General features: G+C 40.8%; 1 protein-coding gene across 7 annotated transcripts in view; it reads right to left on the bottom strand.

Moving 5' to 3' along the window:
* The window catches only part of LOC145544786 (antigen WC1.1-like), a 52,149-nt gene extending 27,491 nt beyond the window's left edge, over positions 1 to 24,658 (bottom strand). For 4 of the 7 annotated variants that reach the window (XM_081587984.1, XM_081587985.1, XM_081587988.1 and 1 more), the window contains exons 1-4: positions 24,531 to 24,658; positions 18,219 to 18,539; positions 3,888 to 4,196; positions 3,480 to 3,788 (exon numbers count right to left, since the gene is read on the bottom strand). In XM_081587984.1, coding sequence (XP_081444110.1) covers positions 3,480 to 3,788; positions 3,888 to 4,196; positions 18,219 to 18,539; positions 24,531 to 24,603 — 1,012 coding nt within the window. In that variant the 5' untranslated portion in view covers positions 24,604 to 24,658. Of the gene's footprint in view, positions 1 to 3,479; positions 3,798 to 3,887; positions 4,197 to 18,218; positions 18,540 to 24,530 lie in introns of all 7 variants that reach the window. The other 3 variants (XM_081587989.1, XM_081587990.1, XM_081587986.1) reach the window with 2 other exon arrangements.
* Positions 24,659 to 25,908: the final 1,250 nt, after the last annotated feature.

Below are 25,908 nucleotides of genomic sequence, written 5' to 3'. Positions count from 1 at the left end.
TTTGCTTTCTGTCATAAGGATGCTGTCATCTCCATATCTGAGATTATTGATATTTCTTCTGGAAATCTTGATTCCAGCCTGTGTTTCATCCAGCTTGGCATTTCACATGATGTACTCTGCATATAAGTTAAATAAGCAGGGTGACAACGTACAGCATTGACGTACTCCTTTCCCTATTTGGAACCAGTCTGTTGTTCCATGTCCAGTTTTAACTGTTGCTTCCTGACCTGCATACAGATTTCTCAAGAAGCAGGTCAGGTGGTCTGGTATTCCCATCTCTTTAAGAATTTTCCAGAGTTTGTGGTGATCCACACAGTCAAAAGTTTTGACATAGTCAGTAAACAACTAATAGGTGTTTTTCTGGAGCTCTCTTGCTTTTTTGATGATCCAGCAGATGTTGGCAATTTGATCTCTGGTTCCTCTGCCTTTTCTAAAACCAACTTGAACATCTGGAAGTTCACGGTTCATGTAGTGTTGAAATGTAAATGTAAGGTTATCAATTTAGGGTTCACCTTCTCTAGGGAGAATTCTGCTTCTGCCAGTGCCACAATTGTTTTCAGCCAACCATTGCACTAAGAATGAGTTAAATAAGCTGTTTTGTCTCTAAATCTATGCATAAACAACAAAAGCAAAATAAAATCTTTCCCAAAGGGATTCTACCACTGTTTCATCTACAAAGTTTGTTATTAAAAGCAATACACATATAAAAGTAACCTCGTAGAAAAGCAGGAGGAAAAAGACATTAAAAAGAATTTCCCAAGTTATTCAGTTACTAGAGTTATCTGGTGGAGTATTTAAATAGCCATGATTGAAGGCCTCATGGAATTAATTGACAAAAGAAATTGACAAAATAAAAACAGAGAAAAATTCTACTGCTGAAAAACTTAACAGCTGATGTTAAGATATAAAGGATGACCGTTTCAGAACATTAGCTGGACATAAAGTAGAAAGAGGAAACAGAAGATCAGAGGACAAATAGTCTTCTATTTAGTGATGCAGGTCATATAATAAGTGCCCTGTTGCTAGTAAGTGTCCTGTTGTTGTTTAGTCACTCAATCATGTCTGATACTTTTTGGGATCATATGGAATATAGCCCACCAGGCTCCTCTGTCCATGGGATTTCTCAGGAAAGAATATTGGAGTAGGTTTCCATTTCTATCTCCAGGGAATCTTCAAGACCCAGAGGCAGAACTCGTGTTTCCTGACTTGACAGGAGGGTTCTTTACCCTGAGCCACCAGGGAGGCGTGTCCTGGTTATATTGCTGTATAATAAATTTTTCCATAAGGCTTAGCCACTTAAGCAAAAATATATACTTCATTTTGCTAAAGACTTCCTGGGTAAGTAATTTCGGACAGAACCACTTGGCAGTTCTGTCTTAGAGTCTTTCATGTGGTTGCACTTAGATGTCATCTGGAGCAGAAGTGGTCTGATGACTTGACTGAAGTGTGGTTCCATAAGGAAATCCCTTGAAGCATTTTAGAGGTAAAGAGACATCAGGTCTGCAGCCTAATTCAGAAATATTTTACATATTCATGGAGAAATGTGGTGGGAGGGGGACAGAACAAAAGACAGAAACAGAAATAGAGAGAGATGTCAATTGAGGGGAGAGATTAAAGCAGAATACTAACATTGGGAAATCCAGCTAAAGGTCTTCTGGATTCTTTTATTATTCTTACACCTTTTCTGTAAGTCTCAAATTACATCAAAATAAAAAAAGGGAAAAGTAAAAACAAGTCAGAGATAAATCATTCCGAGGACACTTCCACTAAAAGAAATACTTATAACACCAAAAACATAAAATGCCTGGGAGAAAAACCTAGCAGAAGATGGGCAAAACCTTGGAGAGAAATTGGAAACCTAACCGAATGGTTAGGGTTAGGGTTAGTGTCAATGAATTGGAAGACTCAACATTGTCAGTCAATCACCTCAAGTTTCTGTGTAGATTAATCTAAAAAAAAACAAACAACACTTTTTATTATTTGGTGAAAAATGACAAGCTGAGGGATGCCTCTCCTGGTCCAGTGATTGAGAATCAGCCATGCAATTCAGAGAACTCAGATTTGATCCTTGGTGTGAGAACTAAGATCCCATATGCAACAGAGCATCTCAGCTGGAGCCTCACAACTAGGCAGTCCATGTGTCATAGCAGAAGATCTCTCAAGACATAATGAAGATCCATATGCTGCAACTAATGTCCAACACAGTCAAAAATAAATACACAATTTTTTTAAAAAACAAAAAGCTGATTCCAAAATTGAAATAATATACAAAAGAACAAGAATGACCAACACAGTTGATGAAAAAAGCAACAAAGGTAGATAGGTTAATAATATAAAGTAACTCTTTACATTAAAATTATCCAGACTTACTATAAAGTTACAATAATTAATAAATGCAGTATTGGTGCAAAGATAGACAAATGATACAATGGAAGAGAATAAAGAGTCTTAAAAAAGACTCATACATATGCTCTTCTTCTTATGACAAAGGTGGCACTACAGTGGGGAAAAGAGTCTTTTCAGAAAATGATTCTGAGTCAATTTGATACCATATGAAACTTGATCTTATCTTACACAGATATCAATTGCAGAAGGGATGCACAATTCTACGCAAGAGAAAAATAATTAAACTTATATGAGATACTCTTCGAGAATGTTTTTATGGTCTTGAAGTAGACGAAGTTCATTTGAAAAGATCTAAGAAGCATTAAAAGTAAAGGAAGAAGTTGGTAAATTGCAGTTTCTTAAGATTAAGAGCTTGGCTCATCAAAGAACACCATACCATTAAGAAAATGAGAATGAAAGACCAAAGGTTAAACACACAAGATAAATAACATGTTTGCACCCGAAGTCATTGTCATGGTAAGATGTAGCATCATATTTGTAATAGTCAAGAACAGGAAACAACTCAGATCTCTACCATCTATTGTGGAATGGACCAATTCATGGTCGTGTGATCTTTCAAAGACATACTTTACAGTAATAAAAATGAATAAAATGCTTCTATAAGCAACCTCATGAGTGAATCTCAAATATAATGCTGATGCAAAGTTATACACAAAAGAAAGCACACTGCATAATTTTATATACAGTTCAAACAGTGGCAAAACACTCTATGGTAGTAGAAGGTAGGTAAGCAGTCTTAACTGGAGAGGAGGGAGACACAGTTATGGGGAGGCAACAGCGACTGTGGTTCTGGGAGTGTTCTCTTTGCTGATCTGGGTACATGACTGAAGCCTACACTTACTGCTTATACATTGCTTTCTATGATTATATTTAAATAATAGTGTTGCTTAAAATTACATTATTTCCCCTTACCACTTCTTGCCCTGACTTGCAAAATGAATGAACAATGAGAAGAACCACATTTCACCCTGAAATATCTGACTTTTGATGCCAGTTTCCTGTCACTCTGTGCTCTTCAGGACATTTCACTCCAGGAGCATCCTGAGTACCAGTAACCCTTCACCCTCTCTTACCTGAGCAGATCACAGAGGCCGTGTTTCCATGGGAACAGTCAGGACCACCCAGGGCAGTCACAGGACAACTCCATAGGAAAGACTCAGCCCCTGAGCAGTGAAATCGGACTGTTGAGATCTGATCACCTCCTTCCATAAAATGTGGTCCTCTGCGGGTGGAGATGGCGACTCCACAGCCGAGTTGACGACAGACAACATTGGCATTGGCCAGACTCCAGTGGGAGGCACAGAGAGCTCTCCATCGTCCAGAAATGCTCATTTCCACCTGCCCCTCACACTGAGAGGAGCCATTTTTCATGAGTCGGACTTCTGTGTACATTGGTAGAAGAAAACAGGGTTTCAGAAAACTCTGACTTTCTCACCTGAACACGGTAAGCAGAGAGGTTATAAACCTGATCTACATCTCACCTGAACAGACAACCTGAACAGCCCCACTGTGTTGACAAGTGCCCCCTGGACAGGGCACTCTGGGGCACCACCAGAGCTCAGGCTCCTCCCCTTTACACCTGAACTCTTCAGCCCAGACCTGGCCACCTGACTCTCTGAAGGGCACGTGTTCCAGGACAGACACAACCTTGCCGCATCCCAGTTCTGCACAGATGACCTGTGCGGTGGGGAATGTAAAGTTTCCATCAGACACTGGGGTCCAGTCTTCTCCAGAATGAACTTCTACTCTCCCTGAGCAGGGTCCATCTCCTTCGGCTAGACGCATAAACCCTAAGAGAAACAGATAAGCAAACCCAGTGAATGTTCTTGATCCTGACTTGACAAATGGAAACAACACATCACAGGCAATGATGTGAGTGCTTTTCTTTTCCAGGAATGGGGCATGGAGAGAGAATTTGATCGTTGGTTTCAGAGTTGCCTTTTCATGAACAAGATTCTGAAGAGAAGTTCTGAAGAATTTGCAGGGTCAGTTTGGGATGACTGTATCCCAACAACGTATACTCTGAGAATGGTTAGAAATATGAATTTCTTATCTACAGGCCTGGAAACCACAGAGTTCAAGACCTATCATCAGAAATGCCTGAACACCAGGAACAGGTAATTTATCATTGATTGGAGAAGTGATTTTCACCTTTAGGAACCCAGGACTACAGAGCCCAAGGAAATTGCATAATGTGTTGGCATTCAAACATGAATGAAGACATATGAAGAACAGAACCACCCCAGAGAGACATGGACTATGACAGAGTAGAGATCTGTCCTCCAAAGTTAGAAAACTTTCCTGAGACTTGTGAGGCTATTATTTTGAATAGTTTTCTCTCCCAGGAGCTAGTCCTCAAGTGAATTAGGTAAGGAAAATCATGAAGCAGGATCCATGAGTGCATGGCAACCTGTAGAGAGGTTGTGTGAGAGAAGAAATATAGACATTATAAATAATCAACATTTATGGTTTTTATATTTTTCTGATAATTTTTAATGGCAAAAATTCCAAAAATTTCTTAGGTGACTTCAGTGGGAAAGAACATGAGTTAAGAAAGCTCAAAGAGTCATAGAAGAGGGGGTGTGGTCCTAACCATCTCTGTTGAAACCCCAGGATTTGTCAATGAACTTGGGAGAGAGTGAGTTCTATTGGAAGTTTATGGGACTGTGAGTTTGCCAAACAGTTCCTATTACAGGTTTTTCTTCTGAGACAGGAATCACAGAAAATCTGATATTTTACTGATTTTAATTCTATTATTGCACTTTTTCTGTATTCATCTTTGACATCAAGATGACAGAAAAGGAGATTCCCCTGCTCTCATTCTCCCACAGAAACAGGGTGTCCCCAGCAACATGGCTGCCAACTTCAGACAGAACTGTGGACCCAGAATCAGCTCCATGATGTTGCTCCAACCCTGCACCACCATGGTCCTGGGCAGTGCTGTCTGCCCAGACATCCAGAAGGAGGCACAACCTGTTGGCAACTCTGGTAATAGGATGGCCAATTGCATACCTGATTATGGATTATGAAGCAGCCCTTTGACTTAGGTCCAAACCCATTCTACCACAGTAGGGAGGCAATCCTGACCATGCAGGAACCCAGAGAAAACCACGCCCATCCATGCCTTCGCCACATATCCACTGACCATAGACCCCAAAGCAGCTCTAGGAGCAGCCACATAACCTGACTCCAGCTTTGCTAGTCCATGATTCCAGAGGCAGTCCTATCACTTCAAGGACAAGGCAGTAAATCTTTACTTGTGGAAACCCGTTTGTAAAGTCTGGAAGAAGTGTCTGCTCCTTCAAATACACAGTCACCAGTGCAAGCCTACCCAGATCATGAAGAATCTAGTAAACATGATACCACCAAAGGAAACTAATAAAGCCCCAAAACTAATCCTAAAGTAATAGAGATCTATGAACTGCTTGATACAAAATTCAAATTCATTGTTTTGAAGCTCAGTGACCTACAAGAGAATACAGAGAGACAAGTAAGTATAATCAGGAAAAATATACGTGAACAAAATGAGAAGCTTCATAAAGAACTAGAAAATATAAAAAAAGAAACCAAACAGAAATTCTGGAGCTCAAGAATTCAATAATTGAATTACAAATCAAAATGAAAATGTCAAGCAAACTCTATCATGGAAATCAAAGAATCAGTAAGCTTAAAGACATTTCATTTGAAATTATCAAGTTAGAAAAACAAAAAGAAAAAACAGTGAACAGAATACATAGCACATATGGGATACCACAAGCAAGATATATATATTTGAGAATCCCAATAGGAAAAAAGAAAGAAAGGAGCAGAAAGCTTATTCAAAGGAATAATAACTGAGAAATCCCCAAATCTATGGAGGGAAATGGATGTCTTGATTCATGAAGCCCATGAGTTTCCAAATAAGTGGAACCAAAGAGGTCCCCACCAAGGCATGTTTTGATTAAATTACCAAAATTTAAAGACAAAGAGAAAAATTTGAAAACAGAAAAAAAAAAAAAGTGACTTGTCACCAAGAAAAACCCTTTAAAACTAGAAACCTTTTAGGCCAAGAGAGCAGGATGACACATCAAAAGTACCACAGGAAAAAAAAAAACTTGTCAACCCAATCATCAAAACTTTATATGGCTAAACTGTCCTTTAAAAATGGAGGCATTAGATATATATATGTGTATATACATATGTGTGTATATACACAGAAAAGCGCTTCCCAGGTTGCTCAGAGTTAAAGAATCAGCCTGCCAATGCAGGAGATGCAGGTTTAATCCCAACCACCACCACCACCAAAACAACAATAATATATGTGTATTATATATGTTATATAATACATGTGTGTATATATGCTATATAATATATACATGTTATACATACATTTGTGTGTGTGTTAGTTGTTCAGTCATGTCCAACTCCCTGTAACCCCATGAACTATATATAGCCCACTAGGTTCTTCTGTCCATGGAATTCTCTAGGCAAGAATACTAGAGTGGGTAGACAATCCCTTCTCTAGGGGATCTTCCCAACCCAGGGACCAAACCTGGGTATCCTTCACTGTAGGAAGATTTTTTCACCTTTTGAGCCACCAGGGAAGCATATATATACATGTCATATATATATATAAGTATATGTCATATATATAAAAATGTCATATATATATATGTATAAATGACAAGCAAAATCTGAGGGATTTCATCATCACTACATTACCCAAGTGCTAAAAGGAGTTCTTCAAGTTTAAATTAATAAACAAGATAGACTACAAAAGTATCCTCATATATGAAAGTGTAAATCTTACTGGTAAATCTAAAGAGAAATACAGAACATTGTAATACTGTAATAGTGGTACATAATTTGCTTTTAACATTAGAAGGCAATGGCAACCCATTCCAGTACTCTTGCCTAGAAAATCCCATGGACGGAGGAGCGTGGCAGGCTATAGTCCATGGGGTCACAAAGAGTCGGACATGACTGAGCTACTTCACTTTCACTTTCATGTAAATATAAATCAAAAGACAATCATAAAAGTAGCTATAACTACAGAAAGCTGCTGTTGGAAACACAATATAGAAAGAAGTAAAATCTGACATCAATCACGTAAAATGTAGGGGAGGAGTAAAATGCAGTTTCTGCATGCTATTGAAATTAAATTGCTTTCATAACAGTACTTAACTTCTGATATATACTGTCATAGTTATAAAATGTTTTATACAAGTTCCATGATAACTACAATAAAAAGTATAGTTCAGTTCAGTTCAGTTCGGTTCAGTCGCTCAGTCGTGTCCAACTCTCTGCGACCCCATGAATTGCAGGACTCCAGGCCTCTCTGTCCATCACCAACTCCCGGAGTCTACTCAAACCCATGTTCATCGAGTCGGTGATGCCATCCAGCCATCTCATCCTCTGTCGTCCCCTTCTCCTCCCGCCCCCAATCCTACCCAGCATTAGGGTCTTTTCCAATGAGTCAACCCTTCGCATGAGGTGGCCAAAGTATTGGAGCTTCAGCTTCAACATCAGACCTTCCAATGAACACCCAGGATTGATCTCCTTTAGGATGGATTGATTGGATCTCCTTGCAGTCCAAGGGACTCTCAAGAGTCTTCTCCAACACCACAGATCAAAAGCATCAATTCTGCGGCGCTCAGCTTTCTTCACCGTACAACTCTCACATCCATACATGACCACTGGAAAAACCATCGCCTTGACTAGGCGGACTTTTGTTGGCAAAGTAATGTCTCCGCTTTTAAACATGCTATCTAGGTTGGCCATAACCTTCCTGCCAAGGAGTAAGCGTCTTTTAATTTCATGGCTGCAGTCACCATCAGCAGTGATTCTGGAGCCCAAAAAAATAAAGTCTGACACTGTTTCCACTGTTTCCCCATCTAGTCCCCATGGAGTGACGGGACCAGATGCCATAATCTTAGTTTTCTGAACGTTGAGCTTTAAGCCAACTTTTTCACTCTCCTCCTTCACCTTCATCAAGAGGCTCTTTAGTTCTTCTTCACTTTCTGCCATAAGGGTGGTGTCATCCGCATATCTGAGGTTATTGATATTTCTCCCGGCAATCTTGATTCCAGCTTGTGTTTCTTCCAGCCCAGCGTTTCTCATGATGTACTCTGCATAGAAGTTAAACAAGCAGGGTGACAATGTACAGCCTTGACGTACTCCTTTGCCTATTTGGAACCAGTCTGTTGTTCCATGTCCATTTCTAACTGTTGCTTCCTGACCTGCATACAGGTTTCTCAAGAGACAGGTCAGATGGTCTGGTATTCCGATCTCTTTCAGAATTTTCCACAGTTTATTGTGATCCACATAGTCAAAGGCTTTGGCATAGTCAATAAAGCAGAAATAGATGTTTTTCTGGAACTCTCTTGCTTTTTCGATGATCCAGCAGATATTGGCAATTTGATCTCTGGTTCCTCTGCCTTTTCTAAAACCAGCTTGAACATCTGGAAGTTCACGGTTCACATATTGCTGAAGCCTGGCTTGGAGAATTTTGAGTATAGTACATATACACAAAAAAGAGAAATGAATCAAAGCACACCTCTATAAGAAATCATCAAGCCACAAATGCAACACAGAAGAAAGCAGGAGCAAGAAATTATAAAATAGAGAGAAAATAATTAATAAAATGGCAAAGTAAATCCTTATCTTTCAGTATGAGTATAAATGTGAATGTACTACACTTTCAAATCAAAAGATATAGATTATCTGAATGGATTAAAAACAAGATCCAACTACATTCTGTGTATAAGAGACTCACTTTAGATTTCATGACTCACGTGCGCTGAAAGTGAACAGGCAATTCTCTAGGCAAGAATACTAGAGTGGGTAGACAATCCCTTCTCTAGGGGATCTTCCCAACGCAGGGACAAAACCTGGGTATTTTTCACTGTAGGAAGATTTTTTTTACCATTTGAGCCACCAGGGAAGCATATATAGACATGTCATATACATATAAATATATGTCGTATATATAAAAATGTCATATATGTATATAAATGACAAGTAGAATTTGAGGGATTTCATCATCACTACATTACCCAAGTGCTAAAAGGAGTTCTTCAAGTTTAATTAATAAACAAGATAGGATACAAAAGTATCTTCATATATGAAAGTGTAAATCTTACTGGTAAATCTAAAGAGAAATACTGAATATTGTAATACTGCAAGAGTGGTACATAACTTGCTTTGAACATTAGAAGGCAATGGCAACCCACTCCAGTACTCTTGCCTGGAAAATCCCACGGAAGGAGGAGCGTGGCAGGCTATAGTCCATGGGGTCGCAAAGATTCGGACGCTACTGAGCTACTTCACTTTCACTTTCATGTAAATATAAATCAAAAGACAATCATAAAAGTAACTATAATTAGAGAAAGCTTCTGTTGGAAACACAATATAGAAAGAAGTAAAATCTAACATCAATCACTTAAAATGTAGGGGAGGAGTAAAATGCAGTTTCTGCGTGCTATTGAAATTAAGTTGCTTTCATAACAGTACTTAACTTCTGATATATACTGTCATAGTTATAAAATGTTTTATACAAGTTCCATGGTAACTACAATAAAAAGAATACTACATATACACACGAAAAGAGAAATTAATCAAAGCATACCACTATAAGAAATCATCAAGCCACAAACGAAGCACAGAAGAAAGCAGGAACAAGAAATTATAAAACAGAGAGAAAATAATTAATAAAATGGCAATGTAAGTCCTTATCTTTCAGTATGATTATAAATGTGAATGTACTACGCTTTTGTATCAAAAGATATAGATTATCTGAATGGATTAAAAACAAGATCCAACTACATTCTGTATATAAGAGACTCACTTTAGATTTCATGACTCACGTAGGCTGAAAGTGAACAGATGGAGAAAGAGATGCCATGCCAATAATAACTAAAAGAGATCTAAGTCAGGCAAAAGAGACTTTAAGTCAAAAACTGTCACAAGAAGCAGTTCAACTGGAAGATATAACAACTACAGATGTAGATGTACTCAACAATATAGGATTTATGTACAAGACAGCATGGACAGCTCTTAAGGGAGAAGTAGAAGCAATACATTAACAGTAGCAAACTTTAATATCCCACTCTCTATAATTAATAGATCATTCAAATAGAAAAGCAATATGCATTTTTCTCAAGCAAACATGGAATATTTTCCAGGATAAATGACATGTTGGGTTGCAAACAAGTCTTAACAAATTCAAGAAAATTTGAATCAAGTATCTTTTCTGACCACAATGTAATGAAAGTAAAAGTCAATAACGGTAAGAAAACAAAAAAATCATGAATAGATTTAAAGTAAATAATATACATATTTGTATTTTAGGATTGTACTTTCTGTATCTATAATGAATGCCATTGGACTTTTGAGGGGGATTGCGTAAAACCTGTAGATCACTTTACAATATTGATACCTCCAGTGATGAACACAAGATACTTTATTTATGTATATCTCCAATTTCTTTCATAAATGCTTTATAATTTTGAAAGAAGGTGGCATGCTGCCCAAAGAGAGGGAGAAGGGAGTAAGAAGGAAGCAGAAATCAAGTAAGGCCTAATTTGTAGGGTTCTGAGTTTCAAAAACCTCCATCTGTATAAAATACACAAGTATTTGGGGGAAATAGTTGTTAAATTAGTAACTAGCATATTTCATTGCACTCTGCTCCTCCTATATGCCACCTAACTGTTCCATCCTTTCCCATTTCTCCCACTTCAGACAAGCAAACACAATTTTAAAACATATGGATGGATGGCAAAGAAAATGGAAAAAGGAAAGCAACTGCTGTAGAAGTGGAGTGTAATTTGGGTATGTGGCAAGCAAAAGTGGGATGACAAGAAGTTTTGAAGTTAAAGTAGAGAAACCAAAATAAAAATTTATCACTTTGTCACGAAAGGGACATATTTAGAAGAGAATGCAATGTAATTCAGTGAAAAACATTGTTTGATTCATCAAGTACAATTCCCTGCTACCTGATGGTATTTTGATTATTTATTGCTAGAATTCTTTCTGTTAAAGGACTTCTAAGCAATGCCCAACATCCAATCAAAAAATTACAAGGCTTTCCAAAAAAGAAAATTGTAACTCATAGCAAAATTTTAAAAGAGCAATCACTAAAAACAGATACCAGAAATTATTTCAGTTCAGTTCAGTTCAGTCGCTCAGTCGTGTCAGACTCTTTCAGAAATTATTTAACTGACTGCTAATATTTTAAGACACTAATATAAATACGCTTTATGTAGCAAAAAATTAAAGCAGAGAGAAAAACTAGAAAAAATAGACAAATGGAACTACTAAAGCTGAAAAATCAATGTATGTAATGAAAAATTGTCTGGGTTAACATAAAAAGAGATTAGATATGGCAGAACAAAAAAAGGGGGTGGGGAAATTAAGCACATTTCAATAGAGACTATCCAAACTAAGCAGAGAGAAAAAAAGGCAGGAAACAAACCATGAATGGAAACTCCGTGGTACTTGGGACAAGAGTAAACCAGGAATAGAACTGCCATATGACCCAGCAATCCCACTGCTGGGCATATACACCGAGGAAACCAGAATTGAAAGAGACGCGTGTACCCCAATGTTCATCGCAGCACTGTTTACAATAGCCAGGACATGGAAGCAACCTAGATGTCCATCAGCAGATGAATGGATAAGGAAGCTGTGGTACATATACACAATGGAATATTACTCAGCCATTAAAAAAAATACATTTGAACCGGTTCTACTGAGATGGATGAAACTGGAGCCCATTATACAGAGTGAAGTAAGCCAGAAAGAAAAACAACAATACAGTATACTAATGCATATATATGGAATCTGAAAGATGGTAACGATAACCCTATATGCGGGACAGAATGAGAGACACAGATGCATGGAACAATTTTATGGACTCTGAGGGAGAAGGTGAGGGTGGGACGTTCTGGGAGAATGGCATTGAGACATGTGTATTGTCATATGTGAAACAGAGCACCATTCCATGTTCGATGCATGTGACAAGGGCTCGGGGCCGGGGCAGTGGGATGATCCAGAGGGATGGGAGGGGGAGGGAGGTGGGTGGGGGGTTCGGGAAGGGGAACACATGTAAACCCATGGCTGATTCTTGTCAATGTATGGCAAAAACTATTACAATATTGTAAAGTAATTAGCCCCCAAGTAAAATAAATAAATTTATAAAAATAAAAAAAAAAAAAAAAAAAAAAAAAAAATATGTGCATTTGGAGACTCAGAATAAGGGATGCGTAGAAAACTAGTAGTAAATAATGGATGGAATTTTTTCCAAATTTAATGAGGGCTATAAACCAAGCCAAAAAGCTAAACAAACTCTGAAACATAAAAACAAGGAAAACTATCTCAGACACTTGATAATAAAATTGTGGAAAACCAGTGATAAACAAACAAACAAACAAAATACCTAGAAGCACCATGAAATATTGACATGTTATGTAAAAGGGGACAAAATTAAGGGAAGCCTTTATAATGTAGTTTGTCAGTTCGGTTCAGTTCATTTCATTATACTTTGTATACTGAAGTATTACTGGCTATTTATTAGAGGCAATGCTAGCCATAGCCCAATGTAAAAATATCTTTAAGGTAGTGTGGCAAAATTCTCTAAACTAGAACTCAGTCATCAGTGAAAGTATTTTTAAAAATTATTAAAAGTTAAAATGTTTTCATATAAAATAGATGAAAGAATTTGAGACCACCAGACCATAACTACACAAAAAATGTTATAGTAAGTTGTTCAACTGAACTGAACTGAAGTTGTTCAAGCTACAGGAAAGTGATAACATGTGAAAATTTGGGTCTACCCAAGGCTATAAAGACTGCTCTAAATGATAATTCTGTGGGTAAATACAAAAACTATTGCACATTTTTGAGATAATAGAATATTTAAGACAAAAATAGCAACATTTTATAAGATTAATTAATTTGTTTTATTATTTGTTAAAGAGCTTCTTGATGAAAGTGAAAGAGGAGAGTGAAAAAGTTGGCTTAAAGCTCAACATTCAGAAAACTAAGATCATGGCATCCGGTCCCATCACTTCATGGCAAATAGATGGGGAAACAGTGGAAACAGTGTCAGAGTTTATTTTTGGGGGATCCAAAATCACTGCAGATGGTGGTGCACCCATAAAATTAAAAGATGCTTACTCCTTGGAAGAAAAGTTATGAACAACCTGGACAGCATATATAAAAGCAGAGACATTACTTTGCCAACAAATGTCCGTCTAGTCAAGGCTATGGTTTTTCCAGTAGTCCTGTATGGATGTGAGAGTTGGACTATAAAGAAAGCTGAGCACTGAAGAATTGATGCTTTTGAACTGTGGTGTTGGAGAAGACTCTTGAGAGTCCCTTGGACTGCAAGGGGATCCTACCAGTCCATCCTAAAGGAGATCAGTCCTGAATATTCATTGGAAGGACTGATGCTGAGGCTGAAACTCCAATACTTTGGCCACCTGATGTGAAGAGCTGACTCATTTAAAAGACCCCGATACTGGGAAAGATTGAAGGCGGGAGGAAAAGGGAGTGACAGAGGACGAGATGGTTGGATAGCATCTCTGACTCAATGGACATGAGTTTGAGTAAACTCTGGGAGTTGGTGATGGAAAGGGAAGCCTGGCGTGCTGCAGTCAATGGGGTCGCAAAGAGTCAGACACGACTGAGCGACTGAACTGAAATGAACTGAACCGAACTGACAAACTACATTATAAGGGCTTCCCTGATAGCTCAGTTGGTAAAGAACCTGCCTGAAATGCAGAAGACTCCAGTTCAATTCCTAGGTCTGGAAGATCCACTGGAGAAAGGATAGGCTACCCGCTCCAGTATTCTTGGACTTCCCTTGTGGCTCAACTGGTAATCCACCCGCAATGCGGGAGACTTGGGTTCTATCCCTCCGTTGGGAAGATCCCCTGGGGAAGAAAAAGGCTATCCACTCCAGTATTCCAGCCTGGAGAATTCCATGGACTGTATAGTCATCCATGGGGTTGCAAAGAGTCAGAGACTAAGTAACTTTCGTTTTCAGTTTTCACTTATCATTTTAAGGTAAAATGTGCAAGACGCCAAAGTATAAGGACTTAAGCTCACCTCCTCTCACAAAAGCACCAAAATCACAACTAACTGCTGAACAACCATCAACAAAAAAAAGAGTGTAAACTATCAAAAAAGATATTCTACATCCAAAGAGAAAGAAAAAGCTACAATCAGATGGTAGGAGGGGTGCATTTCCAATACAATCAAACCTCATACCCACCAGGTGAGTGATCCACAAACTGGAAAATAATTATATGACAGATTCTCCACCGAATGCTTCTGAAACTCATGTCAAGCTCCTCACCCTGGGGGTCTGGCATCAGGAAGAGGAGCCCCCAGAGCACTTGGTATTGAAGGCCAGGGGGCGTGATCATAGGAACTCCACAGGAACAAGGGAAGAGACGTGAAAGTTGCTCAGTCATGTCCAACTCTTTGTGACCCCATGAACTGTAGCCTGCCAGTCTCCTTTGTCCATGGAACTCTCCAGGCCAGAATACTGGAGTGGGTAGCCTTTCCCTCCTCCAGGGAACCTTCCCAAACCAGGAATTGAACCAGGATCTCCTGCACTGTAGGCAGATTCTTTACCAGCTGAGCTCCCAGGGAAGCCCAGTGGAGCCCAGGGAAAAAGCCATGCCTTCACAGAAGCCAATGCCAGGTCTACCTACTTGTATTATAGGATCTCCTGGGGAGGTGGGGGCAGCTGTGGCTCAGTGCAGGGAAAAAGACATTGGTGTCAGAAGTACCAGGGAGTACTCATTGGTGTGAGCTCCCCTGGAGGCTGCCATTTTAACACCAAGATCTGGCCCCACCCAACAGCCTGCAGGCTCCAGTGATGGGATGCCTCAGATCAAACAACCCACAGGGCAGGAACACAGCCCTGCCCATTAGCAGATAGGCAGTCTAAAGTATTTCTGAGCCCACAGCTGCCTCTATACACATCTTTTGGCATGGTCTTGCACACCAGAAGATCAAGAACTAGCTCCACCCACTAGTTAGCAGGTGCCAATCCCTCCCACCAGGAAGCCTGCACAAGCCTCTAGCTGAGTCTCACCCGCCAGGGGGCAGACACCAAAAGGAAGAAGAAGGACAACCCTCCAGCCTGTGGAAGAGTGACCACAAATGCAGAAAGTTAGACAAAATGAGATAGTAGAGGAATATATTCCAGGCAAAGGAACAAGATAAAATCCCAGAAGAACAACTAAGTGAAGTGGACATAGGCAATCTGCCTGAAAAAAAATGCAGAGTACTGATAGTAAAGATGAACCAAGATTTCGGGAAAAGAATGGAGGCATGGAATGAGATGAGGCAAAAAATGTTTAACAGAGAGCTAGAAGATATACAGAACAGAGTTGAAGAATAATACAGTAGAAGAAATGAAAAGTATGCTAGAAGGAATCAATAGAAGAATAAATGAGGCAGAAAAAGAGATAAGTGAGCTAGAAGAGAGAATGATGAAAAGTCACTGTTATGGGACAGAAAAAAGAATGAAAAGATGTGAGAACAGTTTAAGAAACCTCTGGGACAACATTAAATGCACAAACATTCACATTGTAGGGGTCCCAGAAGGAGAAGAGGGCTGAGAAAATGTTTGAAAACAGAATAGCTGAAAACTTCCCTAACATAGGAAGGGAAATAGTTACTGAAGTCCAGAAAGCACAGAGTCCTAAAGGGGATAAACCCAAGAAGGAACATGTCAAGACACGCATTAATCAAAGTGACAACAGCTAAAGACAAAGAGAAACTATTAAAAGCAACAAGGAAAGAACAACAAATAACTTACAAAGAATCTTCATGAGTTTATCAGCTGATTTTTCAGCAGAAACTTTGCAAGCCAGAAGGGAGTGGCATCATATATTTAAACTGATAAAATGGGGAAACCTACAATCAAGCATACTCTACCCAGCAAGGCCCTTGTTCAGATTCTATGGAGAAATTAAAAGCTTTACAGACAAGAAAAAGCTAAAAGAATTCAGCACCACCATCAGTCAGTCAGTCAGTTCACTTGCTCAGTCGTGTCTGACTCTGCGACCCCATGGACTGCAGCACACCAGGTTTCCCTGTCTATCACCAACTCCCGGAGCTTGCTCAACTCGGCCATTGAGTCAGTGATGCCATCGAACCATCTCATCCTCTGTCATTCCCTTCTCCTCCTGCCTTCAATATTTCCCAGCATCAAGGTCTTTTCAATGAGTCAGTTCTTCACATCAGGTGGCATAAGTATTGGAGTTTCAGCTTCAACATCAGTCCTTCCAATGAACATTCAGGACTGATCTCCTTTAGGATGGACCGGTTGGATCTCCTTGCAGTCCAAGGAACCCTCAAGAGTCTTCTCCAACACCACAGTTCAAAAGCATCAATTCTTCAGTGCTCAGCTTTCTTTATAGTCCAACTCTCACATCCATACATGACTACTGGAAAAACCATAGCCTTGACTAAACAGACATTTGTTGGCAAAGTAATGTCTCTGCTTTTTAATATGCTATCTAGGTTGCTCATAACTTTTCTTCCAATGAGTAAATGTCTTTTTATTTCATGGCTGCAGTCACTATCTTCAGTGATTTTGGAGGCCCAAAAATGAAGTCTGCCACTGTTTCCACTGTTTCTCTATCTATTTGCCATGAAGTGATGGGACCTGATGCCCTGATCATTGTTTTCTGAATGTTGAGCTGAATGTTTTCTGTATGTTGAGTGAAAAAGTTGGCTTAAAGCTCAACATTCAGCACCACTATACCAATTTCCAAGTGCTAAAGGAACTTCTTTAGGCAGAAAATTAAAAGGCGAGAGAAGGAAAAAGAAAGTATGAATGAGAAAGCTTACCAGTAAAAGCAAACGTACAGTATATTTAGGAAAGCTTTCACACACAAATATGATATCAAAACTAGCAAACATGAAGGGAGTAAAAATGCAAGATATTGGAAATACATTGGAAATTATGAGACCAGCAACTTACAATAGACTGCATATCAAAACCTCAGGATATCCACAAATCAAAAATCTGCAGCATATATTCACACAATAAAGAAAAAGGAATCCAAACATAACATTAAAGATAACCATCAAATAATGAGAAGAGAACCAAAGAGGAAGGGAAGAAAAAAAGACCTACCAAAAAAATACAAAGCAATTAACAGAATGTCAGTAAGAACATACATTTCCATAATTCCCTTAAATGTAAACTGATTCAATGCTCTACCCCAAAGACATAGATTGGCTGGATGAAAACAAAAACAAGACCCATATATATGTATCATCACTCGTCCATGGGTCCTCATACTCCATTTTAGAGGCACCATTGCTTGTGTCAGGGTGTTCTATTGGCACCTCCCCCAAGTACCCACTTACTGATATTCTGTCTCTCTAGGACCTGTGAGTATAATGAACTCACACCTCTCCTTACCTATACCTCTACTATATCACCTCTTATAGCTGCACTTCTCTGACCATCCTATGGAAAAACAAAAATCTACTATGATGAACCTAGTTAATATAGGTTCAACCAGGCAGTTATACATGCATGATATATTTGATCTCCTCTCACTGCCTCCTGTGACACCTCACACAAACCTGAAGGGTACCAATGGATCTGGAGCCTTTCGTGTTCAGGGCCAAGCAAGCCCTTCTGCTCCCTTGAACACCTACTGCTCTAGGAATAACTGCGTGACTGGAATCTTCATCCATGTATGTACTAAAGGCTGTGATTCCAATTCTTATAGTTAGGCTGGGAATGAGACTGAGGCTTTTCCTGCTGGAGATCCCCTCCCAGACAAGACAGGACTTACCTGAGCAGACTGCTCCAGAATCGTGATCATGGGAAAAGCCCTCAGGATGATAGTCTTTAACAGTAGGAGAAATACACTCCATGATAGTTGACTCTGTCCCTCTGCAGTAAATATAAGAAAACCAAATGGGGCCAACTGCTGGTCCAAAGTAAGCTTCTTGGGGAGCATCAACAACAGCTCCACACCCCAGCTGTCTGCACACCACAGCTGCCTCTTCTAAGCCCCACTTGTAATCATTCACTGTGCCCCATTCTCCATGGAGCTTCACTTCCACTCTCCCCTCACAGCGGTGACCTCCATCCTTCAGCCTCAGCTCCAGACCTGCAAGACAGACACAGACACAAATGCAGGACAGGTCTTAGGACACCATGCATTAATGTACTGCCAAGTAATAAAAAACGAACACTCTGATCTCTGAAAAAAATTCTCTGTGTATAGCATTTGTTGACTTCTGTGGTATATATATTCCCACCATAACCAACTCTAAGCTCCCAAAGTGCCATCACTGAACATGGAGCAGGAAGGGAGGCACCAGGTATTTCTCATGAACCTGTACAACCAGCTCCAGGGACACCACCGAGGACAGGCCTTCAGAGACTCTGGATGCAGCCTTCCCTGTAGATGTGCCCGAGGCTACTAGGGCCCAGCTTCCCCATCTCAGTTACAGATCATGGCCCGGGATCCAGGGAGGAATCCTCCCTCTCCTTCCCTGTCCATAGGGAGCATCTCATCCAGCTTAGAAACAGAGGGCTGTGGTAACAGGCTCTAAAGTGTTCTGATTATTTCTGCTGCTTGGTGTTCACATCCTTGTGTAATCCCCACACTCAAATGTACCTAGTAACATGCATCTAACACATGGAATTTGGCAAAAGGGATGAGATGTCACTTATGAGATTAGATTTCAGCTCAGTAATCTACCAAAGTCTGAATGCTGCTAACAACCAGGGAAGGACATGGGCGATATCCTCCCCTGGTTGAACCTTCAGATGATTGCATCCTTGTGAGACATCATGATTCTGAGGACCCAGGTAAGCCATGTCAATTCTTGACCCACAGAAAGTGTGAGATACTAGGTGTTTGCTGACTTAAGCTGCCAAGTTCAGCAGTAATTGGTTGCACAACAACCCATAACTGATGCAGGGCTTCCCTCCAGAGTCAGAAGACAGCAGGTAAACAAGCTGAAGGTTTATACATGAGCCTTCACTGCTTCTTCCAGGTGAGACTTCTTCCTGTGTGACCAGGTCTGCTGCCTGGTCCCACCTGGAATGGGGACCGAAACCACCTCTCTCTATCACATCAGGTCTCACCCAGTGTCCCAGGCTCCTGCCTGCCTGTCAGGAACTGAGAAGTGAATTCCCTGAGACCTTGATCAGCACCATTAGCTTTAAATTCAGGTCAGAAAATGAGAATCTTTCTTACACTCTAACAAGATGTTGTCCCTGGGGCACCCTTAACACCACTCAGATCTCTGCCCTGCACCATATGCTCTCACTCTGGAAACCAAAGTGGTGCATCACAGAGGGAACATCTGGGGAAATACTGAACCGGAGAAGATTTTGGTGTATAATCAGGTTAGGCAGGCAGCCACCCCAAAACCAGAGTCTGGCTGGTTAAAAAACAGAAATTATTTATCTTATCACAGTTCTGGAGGATGGTAAGTCCAAGATCAACCTGTTGGCAAAGCCGTGTTCATTTTGAGACCTCTGCTGTTGGCTTGTAGCCATGGCTCCCCCACTGTGTGCTCACCTGGCCTTTCGTCAGGACGGATGCACAGGGAGAGAGAGAGGGAGATCTGTCTCATCCTCCTCTTATAAAGTCACCTATTGGATTAAGGCCACATCCTTATGACCTTATTTAACCTTGGTGTTAGTGGTTTAGTTGCTAAATTGTGTCCAACTCTTGTGACGTATGGACTGTAGTCTGCCAGGCTCCTCTGTCCATGGGATTTCCCAGGCAAAAGTACTGGATTGGGTTGCCATTTCCTTCTCCAGGGATCTTCCTGACCCAGAGATCAAACTCGCCTCTCCTGCATTGGCAAGAGGATTCTTTACTACTGAGCCAACAGGGAAGCCTATTCCTAAAGACCCTATCTCCAGTGCAGTCGCACTAGGCGCTAGGATTCAACATATTAATTGCGGAGGGACACAGTTTACTCTACAGACCCAGGGAGGTCCATTCTAGGAAGGAAATATAGATACTTGGGGGGAAGGTAAGGGAAACAGTAGAAATAGAGAGACACCCTGTGGTGCTTACTCAGATTTTTTAGAATTCTCACACTGATGTAAGAGTAAAGGATTGAATAGGATTCCGAAAGCACACAAGAAGCTACTTTTATTAATACTAAATAATTAAAATTTTATTAATGATAAAGTTATCTATGGAGTGGCAGGTCTTTTTTAAAGTACTATAAATACAGAAAATAATAAGACAATGTCCTCGCCTACATGGACCTTTTATCTAGTTTATGACACAAACACATATGTGATTTTATTACTGTGAAGAGTTCTAGGAGATTTTCTCAGTAATGTTGGGTTTGCTTATTGAAGCTATCTTTTCTACTGAAAAAGTAGAATTAATTTACTAAAAAATTTCTAAAAGCATTAAAGACCTGATAAAATAGGAGGGGAAAATCGGCCCAAATCTGAAGGGAGCTTGTAAATTTATTGAGTTTCAAACAGATAGAAAACATTAAAAGAAACAAAAAACTAACCAGAAATTCTGGAGGTGAATAACACAATGAGTGAACTGAAGAATTCAATACAGAGCATCAAAAAGAGACTAGACTATCAGATAGAGAAGGAGAAATATCATATGATATCCCTTATATATGAATCCAAAAAGAAATTTTAAAAATAGACTTATTTACAAAACAGAAAGAAACTCACAGATTAGAGAACTCAACTTATGGTTGCCAAGGGAAAAGAATGAAGGGAAGGGATAATCAAGGAATTTGGGACCAGCTCTTACACACTGCTATATTTAAAATGGATAATCAACAAGGGCCTACCGTACAGCACAGGGAACTCTACTGAATGTTATATGGCAGCCTGGATGGGAGGGGAGTTTGTGGGAGGAAGGATACACATATATATGTATGGCTGAATTTCTTTGCTGTTCACCTGAAGCTATGACAACATTGTTAATTGGCTATACTCCGATATGAAACAAAAAGTTTTAAAAAATGCAGACTTGAGGAAGCTGAAGACTCAGTGAGCTAAAAGAAAGATCAGTTGAAATTATCCAATCAGAGGAGCAAAAAGAATGCAAAGAAATAAAGAAAACCTACAGGAATTATGGATGCCATTAGGTCAAACAAGGCATCCAAGATGCCTGCTCAGTCATGTCTGACTCTTTGCAACCCCATGGACTGTAGCCGGCCACGCTCCTCTGTCCATGGGATTCTCCAGGCAAGAATACAGGAGTGGGTTGCCATGCCCTTCTTCCTGTGGTCTTCCTGACCCAGGGATCGAACCCATGTCTCTTACATCTCCTGCATTGGCAGGTGGCTTCTTTACCGCTAACACCACCTGGAAGGCCAATGCTCGGGTTCTAATTTTACCTGTGCTACTTACTCAAATCTTATCTGTCTTATTTAGGCAAGTGATTTAACTTTGCTTTGGTTCAGTCTCCTGATCTGTTTTCTGAGATAAATGTATTCTGCCTTGTAGGACTGTTGTGCACTCAAATTCATATAGGTAACAACTAGTGGAGGTAATGGAATTCCAGCTGAGTTATTTCAAATCCTAAAAGATGATGCTGTGAAAGGGCTGCACTCAATATGCCAGCAAATTTGGAAAACTCAGCAGTGGCCACAGGACTGAAAAGGTCAGTTTTCACTCCAATCCCTACGAAAGGCAATGCCAAATAGTATTCAAACTACCACACAGTTGCACTCATCTCACACACTAGCAAAGTAATGCTCAAAATTCTCCAAGCCAGGCTTCAACAGTATGTGAACCGTGAACTTCCAGAACTTCAAGCTGGATTTAGAAAAAGCAGAGAAACCAGAGATCAAATTGCCAAAATTCGTTGAATCATTGAAAAAGCAAGAGAGTTCCAGAAAAACATCTACTTCTGCTTCATTGACTACACCAAAGCTTTTGACTGTGTGGATCACAACAAACTGTGGGAAATTCTTAAAGAGATGGGAAAACCAGATCACCTTACCTGCCTCCTGAGAAATCTATATGCAGGTCAGGAAGCAACAGTTAAAACTGGACATGGAACAACAGACTGGTTCCAAATTGGGAAAGAAGTACATCAAGGCTGTTTATTGTCACCCTGCTCATTGAACTTATATGCAGAGTACATCATGCGAAATGCCAGGCTGAATGGAGCACAAACTGGAAACAAGATTGCCGGGTAAGTATCAATAACCTCAGACATGCAGACGACACCACTCTTATGGCAGAAAGTGAAGAAGAACTAAAGAGCCTCTTGATAAAAGTGAAAGAGGAGAGTGAAAAAGTTGGCTTAAAGCTCAACATTCAATATACTAAGACATGGCATCTGGTCCCATCACTTCATGGCAAGTAGATGAGAAAACAATAGGAATAGTAGATGACTTTATTTTGGGGGGTTCAAAAATCACTGCAGAAGGTGACTGCAGCCATGAAATTAAAAGACACTTGAGTCTTGAAGAAAAGCTATGATAAACCTAGCCAGCATATTAAAAAGCAGAGACATTGCTTTGCTGACAAAAGTTCATCTAGCCAAAGCTATGGTTTTCCCAATAGTCATGTATGGATGAGAGAATTGGACCATAAAGAAAGCTGAGCACTGAAGAATTGATGCATCTGGACTGTGGTATTGGAGAAGAGTCTTGAGAGTCCCTTGGACTGCAAGGAGATCAAATCAGTCCATCCTAAAGGAAATCAGTCCTGAATATTCATTGGAAGGACTGATGCTTAAGCTCCAATACTTTGGCCACCTAACGGGAAGAACTGACTCATTTGAAAAGACCCTGATCCTGGGAAAGATTGAAGGCAGGAGAAGAAGGGGAAGGGAGGATGAGATGGTTGGATGGCTTCACCAACTCAATAGACCTGAGTTTGAGCAAATTCCAGGAGTTGGTGATGAATAGGGAAGCCTGGTGTGCTGCCGTCCATGGGGTCACAAATAGGCGGACACAACTGAGCGACTGAACTGAACTGGCATAGTAGTCACAGTCGTAGCATAGCGAGCTCCAATATAAATCATGCCAAAATGACAAACATCACAATTTAAAACGCACAAATGTCATGAGCAAGCAATGAAGGAGGAAATGAAGCATTAAATTAGTGAATATATGCTAGTTTTTGCCTATGAAACTGGGTAAGATTTTAAAGCTTGTTAAAAAGCAAATGTTGGTGAGGGTTAGTGGAAACTAATATTCTCACACAATACTAGTGGAAATACAACTTAGGGCAAATATTTCAAAAGGCACTTAATCTCTATGTACCAAAAGCCTTAAAGATATTCACAGCCCATGAAACAACAGTTCCACCCAGAGAACATCATTAGAGAAATAATCATGAATGTTCCTTACATTTAAATACAGAAAAGCTCAGAGCAACTTTTTTCATAATAGCAGAAATGTTGAAAACTACTAAATGCCTGATGAAATAAAATTTATATTTTAAGGCAGGACAAGAAATATGGGAGGCCGGGGGATGGGAGAGAGGACCCAGAGAGAGGCAGGCAGGTACACAATAATCTCTGATCTGGTTACATGCGGCAGACATGACACCCAGCCCTGCGGGCACCCTGTGTGTTTCACAGACCAACGGACTCAGTCCTTGCTCAGCAGTCTCATTCCTCTCACACAGACAGGCTCCACACTCTCATACCGCCTCATACACCCACAAACACCCTCACATACACTCTCACACACTACACAGACACACACACACACACAGAAGCACAGAGCCTACAGGAGCATAGACACAGGAACCACGGGGACCCAGGGGCAGTGCTCACACACCAAGCTTGTGCAGCATGTGGGAACAGCCCAGAGTCCCAGCTGAGGTCAGTTGCTGGACCTTCCACACACTGAGAGCCACTGGGACTCCTGGAAGTTCTCTGAGAACAAGGGAGACAGTGGAGGGGACTCAGGCTGACCCAGCTCAGTCCAGACCAAACCTCACTGCTCTGTAAAATCTGGTGCTATGACCAGTGGACCCCCCAGAGGAGAAGGACCAGTATTCACAGTTGGTGTGGCTCCTTTTTGGTCAAAAACACTGAGACTCGGCTCCACAAAAACTACAGACACCTTTCCCTTCACCAAGGCATCCACTCCCTGCTGTGGACCCAGGACAGCGGGGCAGCTCTTACCTTGACCACCCACCATGGTGCCGAGGAGGAGGACACAGAGTCCCGGGAGAGAGAGGTGTCTGCTCAGAGCCATCCTGACCCCACGTCCCCAAGGTCACAGTCCCAGCTGCAGAATCAGCCTGTGAAGAGGCGTCAGGGTGCCGACCGGAGTCTATATAGACCACCCCCTACACACTCCCTCCTGAGAGCCAATAGCGACACCTTTCACCATTTCAGGCACTATCGGAGGCTGCATCTGCCCCTTTCTGAAGCTCAGACACCAATGAGCTTCTGAATCTTCAACATCTCCTTATATGAGCAACACGGTCCTTTAACCTCCTGCTTCCGTGGTCCCTGAGAGCGGGCTCCATGACCGAGGCTGGTGTAGAAAAGTTGCATCAAAAAGCATGAGTGACATTTTCTCACCTGATCACCCTGACCAATACCATACACTGTGAGATCTGACAGGGTCAGAGTCGGGGACCTGTTGGCCCGTGGAGAATATCTCTGGTGGAATCAAGCATTGATCTTCCCTGGGACTGAGCTCAGGAACAAAGAAGAGAACTACAAGAAGGTTTGAAATACAAGAATGTTTATCAGACCAGCAGAAACTGAGGACCAGGAGCACAGGAATTCATAGGTGACCACGGAGGGAGTGAGGTGGGACCCATCAAGTTGAGGGGATGAGTTTTCTGGTCTTTTCCCCCCTTCCCAGAAGGATCGGGAGGCTGGGTACTGGAGCACGTGCATACATTCTCAGTTGTGCCCAACTCTTTGCAACCCCATAGACTAGCCCTACCAGGCTCCTCTGTTCACAGGATTTCCCAGGCAAGAACACTGGAGTGGGTTGCCATTTCCTCCTCTGGGGGATCTTTCCGACTCAGGGATTGAACCTGCATCTCCTGTGTCTCCTGCACTGGAGGTGGGTTCTTTACTGCTGAGCCACCTGGGAAGTCCTATAAGGGATTTTCAGCCACACTAAATCCCTTCCCCTTTATTACATTTCAGTTTATGTGAAATATCCCTTTCAGCTAGTCACCAAATAATGCTTCAAAAGAGAAAGAGATTGCTCTTATAGCAAACAAAGAGAAGGTAGGAATCATCATTCAACTCTAGCCTGCCAAAATAGGATTTGGGGATCTCTAGAATAAAACGTGTAGTTTAGAAAGACTTAGGTTTCCTAAACTTCCCAGTTTCCCCCTTTGCATTTTGACAGTTTGGTTTGATAAGATTCATTGTATTATAAGCCATTACTAAAGAAGATGCAAAATATAATTTAAGGGAACTGCCCCAGACAGAAGGATAAATAGAAAGTATTCTGCTACACGGTAGCTGCAGGCAAGGGGTCAAAGAAGAGGCCTGTGAAGCAGAAAAGAGAAGGGGTTCATGCTGCCTGAAA

The sequence above is a fragment of the Giraffa tippelskirchi genome, chromosome 4 (genome assembly GCF_054371585.1).
Source record: "Giraffa tippelskirchi isolate mGirTip1 chromosome 4, T2T-mGirTip1v1.2.pri, whole genome shotgun sequence".
Classification (NCBI taxonomy): domain Eukaryota; kingdom Metazoa; phylum Chordata; class Mammalia; order Artiodactyla; family Giraffidae; genus Giraffa; species Giraffa tippelskirchi.
This window is presented reverse-complemented; position numbering and strand designations above follow the sequence as displayed.